We start from the raw sequence: 13765 nt of genomic DNA, 5'->3' as shown, positions 1-13765 counted from the left end.
AAAAGGAAAGTTTATGAAATTAACTTGTTATTTACTTGAGATACACGCTTTCAATATCATCTTTTTAAGACCATAGCATTTTTTCTATTTTTCATATCACAAAGTGAAAAAAATAATGCTGAATATTATCTAAAATATGCTAAAATAGCTATTGCAGTGTCAATACCTTTTTCTTCTAGTTCACTTGAGACAGAGGTCGAGAATAACAAAACACCGCGGGAAAAAAGGGCGCGCCAATTCCAATTGTAAATAAAGAGATATCCCGCCGTACATGTAAACACAGAATTAGACGGGGAGAAGAGATCAACATCACACCTTAATATTTCTTGGCGTAGACCCATGATTGCACTTTCGAAGGGTAAGTCAATAGTATTTTCAGGCTTGTCTAGATGTTGAACATACATATAGATGTAGTTTTTTCTCCATGAATTGCCAGAGTGCATGCCAAACGCAGTTGCTTTGGCCGTTTTGGGCTTTGATCTGAGTCTGAGCTGTGGCTGTGGCTGTGCACTGTGTCTGTGACTGCATGAGTGCGAGTGGGTGACTGAGGTCTGAGCTGAGGCTGATGTCTGCTGAACCAGTGAATGTGTGTTGTGTGTGATGAGACTGAGACTTTGCAGGCTCAAGCTCTGTCGGCTGCCTCATCCACAACCAGATACACGTAGATCTAACGGTAAGTTCACCTCAGAGTCAGAAACGGTGGTGAAATAATATGGCAGTCTACTATTTATGATGATTTTCATAGAACTTTTTCTTAATTGTTCTAGGCCTACTTCTAGAATAAAAAAAAATGCCACCTTGTTACCAAAGAAAAGGGCCATGGGCTTGTTTGAATCGGCCTTTTTCATCAGTCACATCACATGACATCATCAGGTACGGAAAGGACTTGTCCTGTACTGCTGTAGGTTTTCTGGTCTTTACTTCTGTTCTGTTCTGCCTGGCCAATTGACGATTATCTAGACAGTCAAAACTTTTGATTTGAAACTGTAAAAAATTGGTCTTAATACGTCATAGTACTTTGAATTATAAAATTTGGGAAGATGGAATGGAAGTTGAAACCTGAACCCAAGGTGGAACAGTAGGCCTAGGCTAGGCCCTAGCCCTAGATTCATGGAACATGCCAAGAAGGTTGACAGAGTACTAGAGGCTAGACAGGAATAACTGTCGTTTCTCGGGATTTATTCAACAATTTCTGACATTTTACTGTAATCCCCATTCACCATGGTGAGTGGAGCCGACGTAGTTCAGCGGAACAACCAAAATACAGAGACTGAAGCTTTTGGTCTATACAGAGGCGAGCATCAAAACTTGTGAAGGATCTGAGAGTCTTGTATGAAAGGAGACTTTAGAGGTGGAGAGGACATATATTGGTCCACCAGATTATACATGGACTGGTCAACATTTCTCCAGACCATTTCTTCTCCAAGTTTGGTAGTAACTCTACAAGAGGTCACTCCATGAAAATATTGAAATCCCATATAGTAAGCAAACTGGATTTGAGAAATAAGTCTTTTAAGTTTTAGTAGAAGAGTAGGCCCTTATCAATCAATGACTGGAATAGTCTTCCTTAAGAATCTAATCCATTCTCCCCCCCCCCCCTTCCCCATTTCAACTGCATATTTGACAGGAACCAAACCAATCCAAAGGTATAATGTCAGAGATTAAAGTTCCTCTCCAACCTATGGACACCAATCTGGTATCGACGAAAGAGAAGGGCATCATGGCCTCAACAGAGAAGATGGACTGTGAGGGAACAATGCCGCCCCCTCAGAGACATGACGAAGAACAGTACCTGGACCTTATCAGGCACATCATGGTCCATGGACAGGTCAAAGGTGATAGGACCGGTACTGGAACTAAGTCCATTTTTGGCGCACAGTCAAGATACAATCTCAGAGGTAATTAGTAATATTGATTATGTTGATTGACGTTCTTTGAGCAGGGTGATAGTTTTGACTATTGTCCTGCTCAAAAAGTAATTGGTCTATAAAAAACATATATCGGCTGCTCTTTTATTGGAGCGATTGTAAAAAAAAGTGTTCAATATTCAATGATCTTCAGCATTAGTCCACATGCCATTTTTGCTTTAAAGCTTTCATTCTTTTGGGGAAAAACTATAGTCTTTTGATCACTTCATGGCAATAATTCTTACTATTCCTTTATATGAGCATTGCTTGTTCTGAACAATATTTAATACCACTTAGTGCCCACTTCTGTTTTACTTAAAGTTTTGATATTTGTAACCCACCACCCCAAAACCACCAGTAAGTCGCCAGGTCAGCTTCTCTGTAAATAGCCAAAATAGTTAAATTGGTCTTCAAAAACCAAAAATTATAAAAATAGCTTTAATATCTGAAAGTGCAATTCTTCTTCATACCGAAAAAAAATTGAAGTCATGAAGTTGAATAAAAGAAATGATACAAGACTTTGTTGGACACTATATTTTTGGACTGCTTGGAAGTTTCACTGAGATTACACAGTATGCACATCTCATGCTTCAGTGAATCTTAGACTTCAAACCTTGTTTTCTCCTTATTTTTTTGTTATCGGATGTAAAATAAGATATTACATTTCAAACTTTCGCTTAATTTCACAAAACAGTTTTAAGCACATCCTGGTCGGTATGCAATGAGGAGACTGATGACATCATCCACTCACTATTTCTTTTGTATTTTATTATATGAAATAAGAGATATTCAAATTTCCTCATTGTCAAGTGAAACAACGATTAATTCCTCCCTGAACATGTGGAATTAGCATAAAAATACATGTATATGTTTCAGTCAAGTTGGTTTTTATTGTCAAATCTGTAAAAGATGAAATACTATATAATTAAAACTGTAAACAAACAAAAGAAATAGTGAGTAGAGAACATCATCAACTGCCTGCTTTGTATGTCACTGAGTTGTGCATATAACTGTTCGGTGAAAAATAAGCAAAGCTTTGAAATGTTATAATTTTCTTTATTTTACATCCGATTTTGGTGAAATTTCAGCGTTATGCTATTTTGATTTTTCTTTAATTTATACAAATCTACATTTTCTTGGGTGGACTGGACCTTTGGTTTCCATCAAATTTCCCCTCAATACCTTGTCAAGTTCACTCATTCACTTTAATTTCTTCTTCCTATCATCTCTAAGCTAAAACAGGATAAGGTATTTTGAAACTTCTCTGAAAACAGATTTGAATAAATCAATTTAATAAAATGAATGCTTTTCTTAATATTCGTCAACTAGATGAATGCACAATAAAAGTTGGGTTGTGTAAAGAAACCTCTAGTTTAAACGAAGTGGAAATATTCTATTCTTAAAATTGAGAATGAAAATATCTGCTATTGAAAACTGGCGATGATAGGAAAAACTCCAATCTGACTACATGTATAGTAAGAAGTCTAGGTAAATGCTAGAGTAAACATGTATTTGTGTAAGCATGCATTAAGGAGCTCAAACAACACCGTTTTGTCATGAAGGTCAAATAAACTTGAACAGAGGAAGGTGTGAAGATTTCTAAAGCTTTGCCAGTTCCCAAGGAAAAACAAGGTCCATTGTTTGCAAAGTGCTCAATTTCTCCTTGTCAGAATTTATATCCTATACTGCTGTCTCTTTTTTTCACCCTTTTTCTCAAATAATCCTTATGACATTGAATGAAAAGGTCTTGCAACTACTTCCTTTTGCTGAATGTTGCAGATTTATTATGTTTGGCGATATGAGACGCCTCTAAAACAAATTATTTTGCAAACCAACTTTATTTCAGTCACCCATCATTATTGCATGGCATATAAAAACGGATTGATAAATGAGCTGGATGATTCTCTTAGGATATTGAAAAAACAATTACAAAAGGAGCTTTTTGTGAATTTCCATAATAAATTGACTTACAGTTACACAATAGGAGATCCTTGGGCCTAGGATTCTGTTTATTGCTGATCGACTTATGTATATGGACCACCAAGTAGCAATCAAGAAGTTTTTTTGATCAGATTTTACTTTGAGTTTCCATGTTTTTTCCCCATTACATCAATATTCCTTCCTCTCTGTTTTTCTCTTATGTAATCACTTTTAGTTCATATTGATCCCCTTTAGTATCACAATCCCTTATTTTTTTTCTTCACTTTACTATTTTTCCCCAATTTCACCATGTACACAAAGCCACCTTTTAGCGTTTCAACAGTATTTATTTAAAGGTCAAGTCCACCTCAGAAAAATCTTGATTTAAATTAATAGAGAAAAATCAGACAAGCATAATGCTGAAAATTTCATCAAAATCAGATGTAAAATAAGAAAGTTATGACATTTTTATGTTTCGCTTTATTTTTCACAAAATAGTTATATGCACAATTTAGTCACATGCAAATGGGAGAATCGATGTCCCTCGCTCACTATTTCTTATGTTTTTTATTGTTTGAATTATACATTATTTCATTTTTTACAGATTTGACAATAAGGACAAACTTTACTGAACCATAAAGTGTTAAAAAATGGTACTTCCACATGTTCAGGGAGAAAAAAATCAGAGTGAAATGGGGAGAAAATTAGAATACCGGTATTTCATATAATAAAATACAAAAGAAATAGTGAGTGAGTGATGTCATCAGTTCCCTCATTTGCATACTGACTGGGACGTGTAAATAACTGTTTTGTGAAAATAAGCGAAACTTTAAAATGTCATAACTTTCTTATTGTACATCCGATTTTGATGAATTTTTGCTTGCTGGATTTTTATCTTTTTATTCAAGTTTTTGTTGGGGTGGATTTGTCTGTGGAGCACAAAGTTTTGTGTGTATTTTAGATGGTTTTATTTACCCTTCCTATTGGTTGAGATGGAATTTCTGTGTTTTTTTAAGCGTTCATATCAAGCTTTCCTTTTTTACCCAATATTTTGTCCCCCTATTGCAGACCAGTTCCCTCTCCTGACGACAAAGCGAGTGTTTTGGCGCGGAGTGGCTGAGGAGCTCCTGTGGTTTGTGAAAGGTTGTACCAATGCTACGGAACTCAAGGATAAGAACATCCACATCTGGGATGCTAACGGCTCAAAGGATTTCCTGGAGAAGAGGGGGCTAGGTCATTATGAAGAAGGTAATTTTACATTGTAAATGTAATGTGATTGTGGAAAACACTTCATTCAGGCCTTGTTTAGAATTTTCGAGGAACTATTACAGGAGAAAGGAGAATTTGTTTTTGAATGCGCGGTAACCCTTCAATGGCAAATTTGCATGCAGCACAAAATGGATCAAATATTAAATGATGTAATGTATTTGCATGCAAGGATGTGTGCACAACTACTTTCATTTAACCCTGTAGTTGCTATTTCTTAGTATCTCTTCTCTCTCCAAAGTCCAGAGTGGAAATTCCATTATTACAATTCATTCTTCTATATTCTTCTGAAAATCTACTCTCTCTCTGAGTCATTATTACTATGTGCACAATAGTAGCTTAATATAGAAAGAACTCTGATTGTAAATTAAACACTTCTCGTTTAGACATCAACTGGTGAAGATGCACCTCTTCTCTGTGCAGTCTAAAGTTATTCTAGTATACAACCCCAAAATATAACAAATGCCTTTCAACCAATCAAATGATGAGTCTTTGTATGAGTCGTATCATCTGTAAAGTGCATAGAGATTGTGAATACACTATATACTATAAGTAAGTACCATATATTTTGTTATTAATGATTTATTGAATAATTTCAGGGGATCTTGGTCCAGTCTATGGGTTCCAGTGGCGCCATTTTGGTGCCGAGTACAAGGATCGATTCACTGATTACTCGGGTAAAGGCGTCGATCAGCTTGCCAATGTTATCAAGACCATCAGAGAGAATCCGGATGATAGGAGGATTATCATGTCTGCTTGGAACCCACCAGGTAATTCATGCTTTTCTATATTTTTTTCATCACTGAAGGAAAATATGAAAGGCTTGTTGTTGAAATGTTCCATGACATTTGCTCCGGTGACAATTTCTCCACACTTAAATCCACATTACTAATCAAACGACCAACGTCAACCCTGGTTTTAACACCTTACCCTACCCTAAACCGAACATATAAGTCTAATGCAACCCTAACACCTAGCCCCACATCTTAGATGAAATTAAGCAAGGAGTAATTGTCCCAGGAGCAAATGTCATGTCACCTAAGGGGGTGGGGGAGGGGGGGGGTTAAGAATGTGCTTCTCTGTGATTCATTGAATTGTATTTCTTCAGATGATGAAAATAATAGTAACAACATAAGCAACAATATAACATCAAGAACAACATGACCACTCTCAAGTACGTCAACACTATTAGTTATGATAACAATATTAAAGGGGAAGTTCACCCTGAAGAAAACTTTGTTGTAAAAATAGCAGAAAAAATAGTAAAAAATATTGGTGAAGGTTTGAGGAAAATCCGTTAGAGAGTATTAGAGTTCAAAATTTTGGATTTGTGACGTCATAAACGAGCAGCTGCCCCATGTGTTCTGTAATATACAATGTATGAATTTCAAATTTTGTATGGTTCCTGATGGCTTAATTATGTTTTCTTTTCATGATCGGGTGTGAAATGATTTGTCTATTGATATACAAAAGGTACAGTGAAAACCATTTTCAATTTTCTGAGAAAATGACATTTCGTTGATTTTTTACCATTCACTATGTAGGAATGCTGCTCGCATATGATGTCACAAATCAAATAATTGAAATTCTAATAACTTTTTGATTATTTGATAAATTTTTCTCAAACCTTCGGCAGTATTTTTCATTATTTTTTCTGCTATTTTTACAATAAACTTTTTGTCAGGGTGAACTTCCCCTTTAATGATAAGACAAACAAATACAAGAACAAGAATGATAATAATAGTAATGATATTGATGATGTGATAATTTTGATGATTATGAGTACTAATAATCATGATGAATTATCATACATGTAATAGTGATGATGCATTTGCTACTCTGATAATGACAAAATAGTGCAAATACCTGATGCATATCTTGATATTGTAATCATTCTATATTTCAGCTTCTTAATAGGAATATAGGACCATGAGTAATTGTGGTTAACATAGAGTTTTAAATAACGACTTATTTTGGATGCATTTACTATTTTTCTTTTCTGCTTTGACAGATCTACCCAAGATGGCGCTACCACCATGCCATGCTTTTGTACAATTTTACGTCTGTAACGGAGAGCTATCCTGTCAACTGTACCAGAGATCCGGTGACATGGTGAGTACTAGATGGTGGTCTGTGTGCTGTGTGAATATGGACAGCCAATTATGACATAAATCTCTAACAGTAGATATGCAATGAATCAGCTCATTTGAGTATCTAATCATTTTTCATCGTCTGGGAAGGATAAATACTTTAATTGTCTTCACTATCAAAAATAAGGAAAGAGTTGACTGTGTGATTCCTAGAAACATACAATGTAAACAAAATTTTGACAGTGAGACAGTGCATTTTTTTGCTTAGACAAAGGATGTTGACATCCTGGCTGAAATGTCATGGCTATTTTGGTAAATTCTCAACAACTGCCGGTATGCAATTTCTTCAAAAACCTTAACATTTGTAGTTTGTTTATATATGCACACACTAAGGTGGTCTTGTATTGGGTGCTGTATGAACGGTTTGAAATCACTATCTGCACTTATCTTTCATGTCCTTTGTTTAAAAAAACAACAACAAAAAGTGTTTTTCTTTTATCTCCAGGGTCTTGGAGTGCCCTTCAACATTGCCAGCTATTCCCTCCTCACCTACATGATAGCACACGTGACTAACCTCAAACCAGGAGATTTCGTGCACACACTGGGAGATGCTCATGTGTATCTGAATCACATCGAACCACTGGAAGAACAGGTAAGAGACTGGGGTGCACAACTATCTTTTTTCTAGTAAATGAAGAGCCTTTAATAGGAGAAAATTGTAATTTGTTTACAAATTTTCGGAATTACTCCTATTTGTTTAAGATCGGTATGCTCGATCTAATGAAAATCATAAGTCAGAAAAAAATTGGAACCAGTGGGATTCGAACCTGCCATCTACTGCTATCCAGGCTATTCTGGTTCACGGCTAAGCCACGATGAACTGGAATTCAAATACCTCCGATCCTCTTCTTTCTGACTCATTAGTATCCGAATGCCGTCTGCCGTGGACAGTAGCTAGTAAATGAAGAGGCTTCAATAGCTATTTTTTCATGTACATGATAGCACATGTTTTCCCCACTGCATTTCCTGATTCGTTTTCAGTCAAGAATTGCAATTTTGAGACCAATTTGCAATGAGTGGTTATTGGTTTTAAAGTTGGGAAATGCTGATGTAGTAGGTGCTCCAAACATTATTACATGTACAAATCCAAAGCAAATTGTCTTTCTAGCCAAAGTTCATAACCGTGTCATCTCTGAATCTGCTGATCAAAATCAATTGGATTTAGTTTATGTTGCCAGTGGAAATGAATTGATGAAAACTGTAAAATACATTGATACCAATTTTTTTGTGCATTTGATCAGAATCCCCCTAAAGTTTATCCAAGGTGGGGCCATATGCTCTTCCCCCTGAAACAGCAAAACCCCAGGACTTACATGTAAAGTATTAATGCAAGGCTTATAGGCCCTATACAGATACTATTAATATTTTTGTATTTATTTTTGCTCTATCTACACAGTTGAAGCGAACCCCGCGTCCGTTCCCCAAGCTGAACATCAAGCGGAAGGTCACCGACATCGACGACTTCAAGTTTGAAGACTTTGAGATTGAAGGATACAAACCCTACCCAAAGATCACCATGCAGATGGCTGTGTGAAGGTCACTGACAATGAAGGTCATCTTGAAGGTCATGCTCAATGACAGTCAAAGTCATGGACTATGAAAAGCATGGACCAGGTACCGTCTAGATTATGCAAAGGCTTTCATTGTAGAATTCCACGATGGAATGCATCTAAATTTAATCCATTTCCTTTTGGAAACAGGTGATGCCTGTAACCAATTGCCCACTGAAACCAGCTGATCTGTGTGCAAAAGCTATAGAATTTACGGAATTCAAGGGGTTTATTCTTCATTTTTTTTTGGGGGGGGAATGAAGTATGGTAGGCCACACCAAGAGCAACCTGTCCCCTTAACTCTTTGCCCGCCATCGACAGAATCACTCCTATGTCACATTGATTTCAAGGTGCAACCGTAAGAAAGGTTTTGTGTGGACTATTCTAATTCCGCTCACAGTAGCTTTTGATTGGTTCAGCTGCGAGATTAGTAACACGAACACGCAAGTATGAAGCAATTACTCCAGTTCTGAGAGAATTACATTGGCTCCCTGTCCGTTCCCGGATTGTATTCAAACTTCTAGTTTTTGCACACAACTGTTTTTATAAAATTGCCCCGTCCTATTTACTCGATTTAGTTTCATATTACCAGCCATCCCGAAATCTTAGATCAAGCTCAAAAGCATTATTTGTTGTTCCCTCTGTCTTTACAAAGTCATATGGTGAGCGTGCTTTTACTCATGTCTCTGCTGTCCTCTGGAATGCTTTACCGAATTCAATGAGATATCAAAGTGATTTATGTACATTCAGGAGATCCCTCAAAACATATCTTTTCAATGCATAAAAAAATAACTTTGAACTAATGGTCCAATCTAAATATCTCGATTACTTTATTCTTATATACCTTTCACTATTTCTTCTTTAAGCGCATAGGGACATGCTATGCTATGTGTGATGCGCTATACAAGAATTGAGCATCATTATTATTATTATTGTAAAGAAAGGCTCTGTGAGTGCACTGTACAGTGCAATCCAGGCATTGCTCTTGTGTATGTGGAGCGTTGTGGCCCGGTGGATTAGTCTTCTAACTTTGAAACAGAGGTGTCATGGGTTCGAATCCCAGCCATGGCGTAATTCCCTTCAGCACGAAATTTATCCACATTGTGCCGCACTCAACCCAGGTGAGGTGAATGGGTACCCGGCAGGATTAATTCCTTGAATGCACTGAGTGCTGAAAGTCAGCTCGAGCTAAAGCTGGGGTGATAATAATAAACAATGCGCCTCTGAATAGAATTTTTCTAGATAGATGGCGCTATATAAATGCCTATTATTATGTGTATGAACAATAGGTTCTTTGCGTATTGTGAATATAATGTGACTTGAGTCGAACTTGGCAGTCTGCTATGTGTGACTTCAGTCAAACAAAGCGGGCAAAGAGTAGAGACAGTGATTTTCTGTTTAAAAAAAATGTCTTTTTGGTTTCTGAAAATCTGTAATTCCATTTCAACTTATGTACACAGCAGAAACCTGAATTTTGTTTGTGCAAAGGTGAATTCCATGAATTTTAACATGAAAAGTATAAGGACCAAGCATAATTTTTGTTTCATTTACTGGTAAAACGGAAAATCACTGTCCCTAAAAGAGTTTAAAAAATCCTCACAGACTGACAAGCTGTGGTACCTAGGCCTACCAAGGTTCATTATTAATATTGATTCAAAGGTTGATATTGTGGTTTAGAACAAATTTCTGAAGTGAAAAATAACTTTGCACTGCCCACTTACGCAAAACATTATGATCCATCATACAGTAGATTTGTATGACTAATTACCAGTAATGGTCAATGCCATCAGTTTTTGAAGTCAGCCTTACAATCAGTCACTATGTGTTGTGTAACATGATCCAGACTTCAACCAGATCTTCTGAAGATATTTATTATGTATATAGATATTTTGTTGTAAACATTATAATGGAAGAGGGCTTTGAAATATTTGAGACTGTTTTCTATTTTTGTTTGATTCATTTTATTTTGTTTAGTTTTGTTATTTTGTTTCCATGACAGCAGTTTTCAAACTGTATGATTCGGTGTGGTGCATAGATTTTGTTTTAAAAGGTCAAGTTCACCTTAGAAAAATTTTAACTTGAGTCAAAAGATAAAAATTGAAACGAACATTAAGCTGATAATTTCATCAAGATTGGATGTAAAATAAGAAAGTTATGACATTTTTAATCTTTCGCTTATTTTTCAAAAAAAAAACCTGTTATTTGCACAACTCAGTTGTATTCCCATGAGTTGATGATGTCCCTCAGTTGTATTCCCATGAGTTGATGATGTCCCTCACTATTCCCTTTGTTTTTTATTGTTTGAATTATACAATATTTAAATTTTGCGCAGATATGACAATGACAACTTGACTGTGTGGTCCAGTGGTTAGAGCATTGGACTCATAATCGCAAGGTTGTGAGTTCGAATCCCAACTCTGCCATTGTCTCCACTTTGATAAAAAGGCCCGAGAGTGATATCTGTCACCTATAACGTCAGCCGCTATGACTAATTAACCTAGACGGAAAACGTTTCATAGGTAATTGGTTATATGCCAGCTTGGCGTTTACCAGCAAAAAAATGCTGTCCTGCTGAGTTCCTACGGGAGTTACCACAAACAGAAACAGAATCACACACACACACAAATATCCACATGTTCAGGGAGGAATACAATGAGGATAAAATTGAAATATTTCATGTAAAAAAAAAAATAATAATAAATGTCGATCATTAGTCCCCTCATTTGCATACTGGCCAGGATGTGCACATAACTGTTGTGAAATTAAGAGAAATGATGTCTTTTACATCTAATTTTGTCAATTTCTCAGTGATATACTTGTTTCAATTTTGCCTCTTTTTGGGGTAAAAAAAAAGCAGAGGAAATGGTAAATACTCTCGCTTAAATCTTTGCTTGGGTTGTCAGTTGGGCAACCAGTATTGTATACTATGATAAGTTGCCCAACTGGCAACCAAAGAGAAAACATTTTTTTTAATTTTTTTTCGCCAGCCGGGAAATCTATAATATTCTACTAGTGTATTAAGGGATGCCTGGCTGCCAACCAAGAAGAAAAGTTAGTAAAGTCCTTTAACATTTTGGTTAAATGATGTTTGTCCAAGATAGTTTTTCTAAGCTCACACATTTGGTCGCATTATGAATGCGGACGTTTGTCTATGCATTACTTACATCATTAATCATTGGAATGTACTATGAATTTATTACCAATGAGTGCGTACATTTATTTTACATCTAGAGCTTTTGATACAAATATGAATTGAATGTAAATCATTAAAATAGCAAATAAACATATAGTTTTATTTTGTGTGTGTGTAATTTTGAAATTTTTGGAAAAACTGCAATTTTTTATTGCATATATCACTTTCACTTTATTAAATAAATGTTTGCTTTCATATTTAGGTGGAGGTCAAGTCCACCCCAAGCAAACAAAGAGAAAATCAAGCATGATACCCAAAAAAATTGATTTATGATATGAAAGTTGTATTCTGAAGTTTTTGTTTATTTTTGTGGAAACGCTTATTTGCAAATGATGTCACTCACAATCCCTTTGTATTATTTTTATGAGTTATTTATTCCTCCTACTTGTAAAAATAAGACAATAAGAACCCTCTTGGTTGAACAACAAAGGCTATAAGCCAATGGCAATTTCGCATGTTCAAATATTCATGGAGGATTAACATATTAAAAGTTCACATAATATCAAATAAAATACAAAAGAATAGTGAGTGATGTCATCAGTTCCCTCATTTAGATAGCGATCAGAATATGCATATTTGCGTTTTCTCAAATCAAGCAAAATTTTATGAATTTTCAATATGCAGCTTGTTTTATTTTGATGTTTTTGTCAAAATGAACTGGGTGGTAGACTTCTAGTAAATATTTACAAGGTCAGATCGAGACCCTCCCCCCCCCCCCGACATTTTTTTATAGGATAATACAACCCAATAATACAACTAAATTCAGAGGAGCAGAAAAAATGAACCAAATTTTACCAACACTTTTTTCACGGCTATGAATTTTTAGAAATTAAATCCGCAATCACTCGACATATGCAGATTTATGTAGCTTGCTGTCATTTTGATGCAGTAAAGGGATAAATCTAAATTGTTTCAATACACTTAGTGACAAAAAAATGTTTATGCCCCCCCCCCCCCAAAAAAAAAAGGTTGCACTTAGTAATTCCGAAAGTTCGCAATTCCGAAGGTTCGATGTTCCGAAGGTTCGTTTATCCGAAAACGAAATAAGGTTCGTTGTTCCGAAGGTTCATTAGTCCGAAAACGAATTTACGTTTTCGGCCTAACGCACCTTCGGAATTACGAACCTCATTTGGTTTTCGGACTAACGAGCCTTCGGAATTGCGAAACTCGTTTCATTTTCGGACTAACGAACCTTCAGAATAACGAGCCTTCAGAATATCGGAACCTTCGGAATAACGAAGCTTCGGAATCACGAATGTATGCGAAACAAAAAAGATTATTCAAAATAATGTATATTTTTTCGTGACCCAAGGACAAATCTTCCTTTCGATATATGAGACTTATGTCTTTCTACTTGTCAAAATGTAATACTCAAGTTGCCATTTATTATTTTTATCATTTTTGAATCGTTATTCATAACGTTCGTATCGCTTGTCCGAGTTAGTTTTCTCCTTTTTATGTTTCCCCTCTTCCACATATAGTTTTCGTTACTAAGTTCACTCTGACCGAAGTTACGCCAATTTTAGTGCATGCTCCAAAATAGTTTTCATGTTCAGCTCAAATTCAAATTCTGCATGTATCCAAAATTCATAACTTCAAATAAAAGACGGGACACGTGGTAGATTTAAACCAATCATTTGATTAGGATCTATATCATTTATTTTAGATAAATTATTCAGTAATATAAGCCAGTTAGTCGCAAGGTGATTGATAAAATAATTAGTCACAAACATCACGGTAAACCAAACTTTAAGTTAATTTGATAGCCAATCAGTCACA

At 35.8% G+C, this 13765-nt stretch overlaps 1 protein-coding gene across 2 annotated transcripts; it reads left to right on the top strand.

The window, feature by feature from the left end:
- The first annotated feature begins 251 nt into the window (after positions 1–251).
- Positions 252–8833, top strand: LOC121421488 (thymidylate synthase-like). 2 transcript variants are annotated; one of them, XM_041616214.1, is made up of 7 exons: positions 252–358; positions 1628–1898; positions 4896–5075; positions 5693–5863; positions 7105–7205; positions 7689–7835; positions 8640–8833. In XM_041616214.1, exons 2-7 carry the CDS (start codon positions 1652–1654, stop codon positions 8775–8777), a joined length of 984 nt encoding a protein of 327 aa, XP_041472148.1. In that variant the 5' UTR covers positions 252–358; positions 1628–1651; the 3' UTR covers positions 8778–8833. The 2 variants fall into 2 exon arrangements, with proteins under 2 accessions (XP_041472148.1, XP_041472149.1); XM_041616215.1 differs by lacking the exon at positions 252–358 and adding an exon at positions 551–673.
- Positions 8834–13765: the final 4932 nt, after the last annotated feature.

This window comes from Lytechinus variegatus, chromosome 9 (assembly GCF_018143015.1).
Source record: "Lytechinus variegatus isolate NC3 chromosome 9, Lvar_3.0, whole genome shotgun sequence".
NCBI classification, from domain to species: domain Eukaryota; kingdom Metazoa; phylum Echinodermata; class Echinoidea; order Temnopleuroida; family Toxopneustidae; genus Lytechinus; species Lytechinus variegatus.
The sequence above is the reverse complement of the archived record's forward strand: the minus strand, read 5'-3'. Positions and strand labels throughout refer to the sequence as shown.

What these genes read in the sequence shown, in the direction of transcription:
- LOC121421488 (XM_041616214.1), top strand. Translation starts at nt 1,652, where the DNA reads ATGTCAGAGATTAAAGTTCCTCTCCAACCTATGGACACCAATCTGGTA. An exon ending in GCTAGGTCATTATGAAGAAG is followed by an intron (nt 5,076 to 5,692) that starts GTAATTTTACAT and finishes GAATAATTTCAG; the next exon opens with GGGATCTTGGTCCAGTCTAT. An exon ending in ACCAGAGATCCGGTGACATG is followed by an intron (nt 7,206 to 7,688) that starts GTGAGTACTAGA and finishes TTTTATCTCCAG; the next exon opens with GGTCTTGGAGTGCCCTTCAA.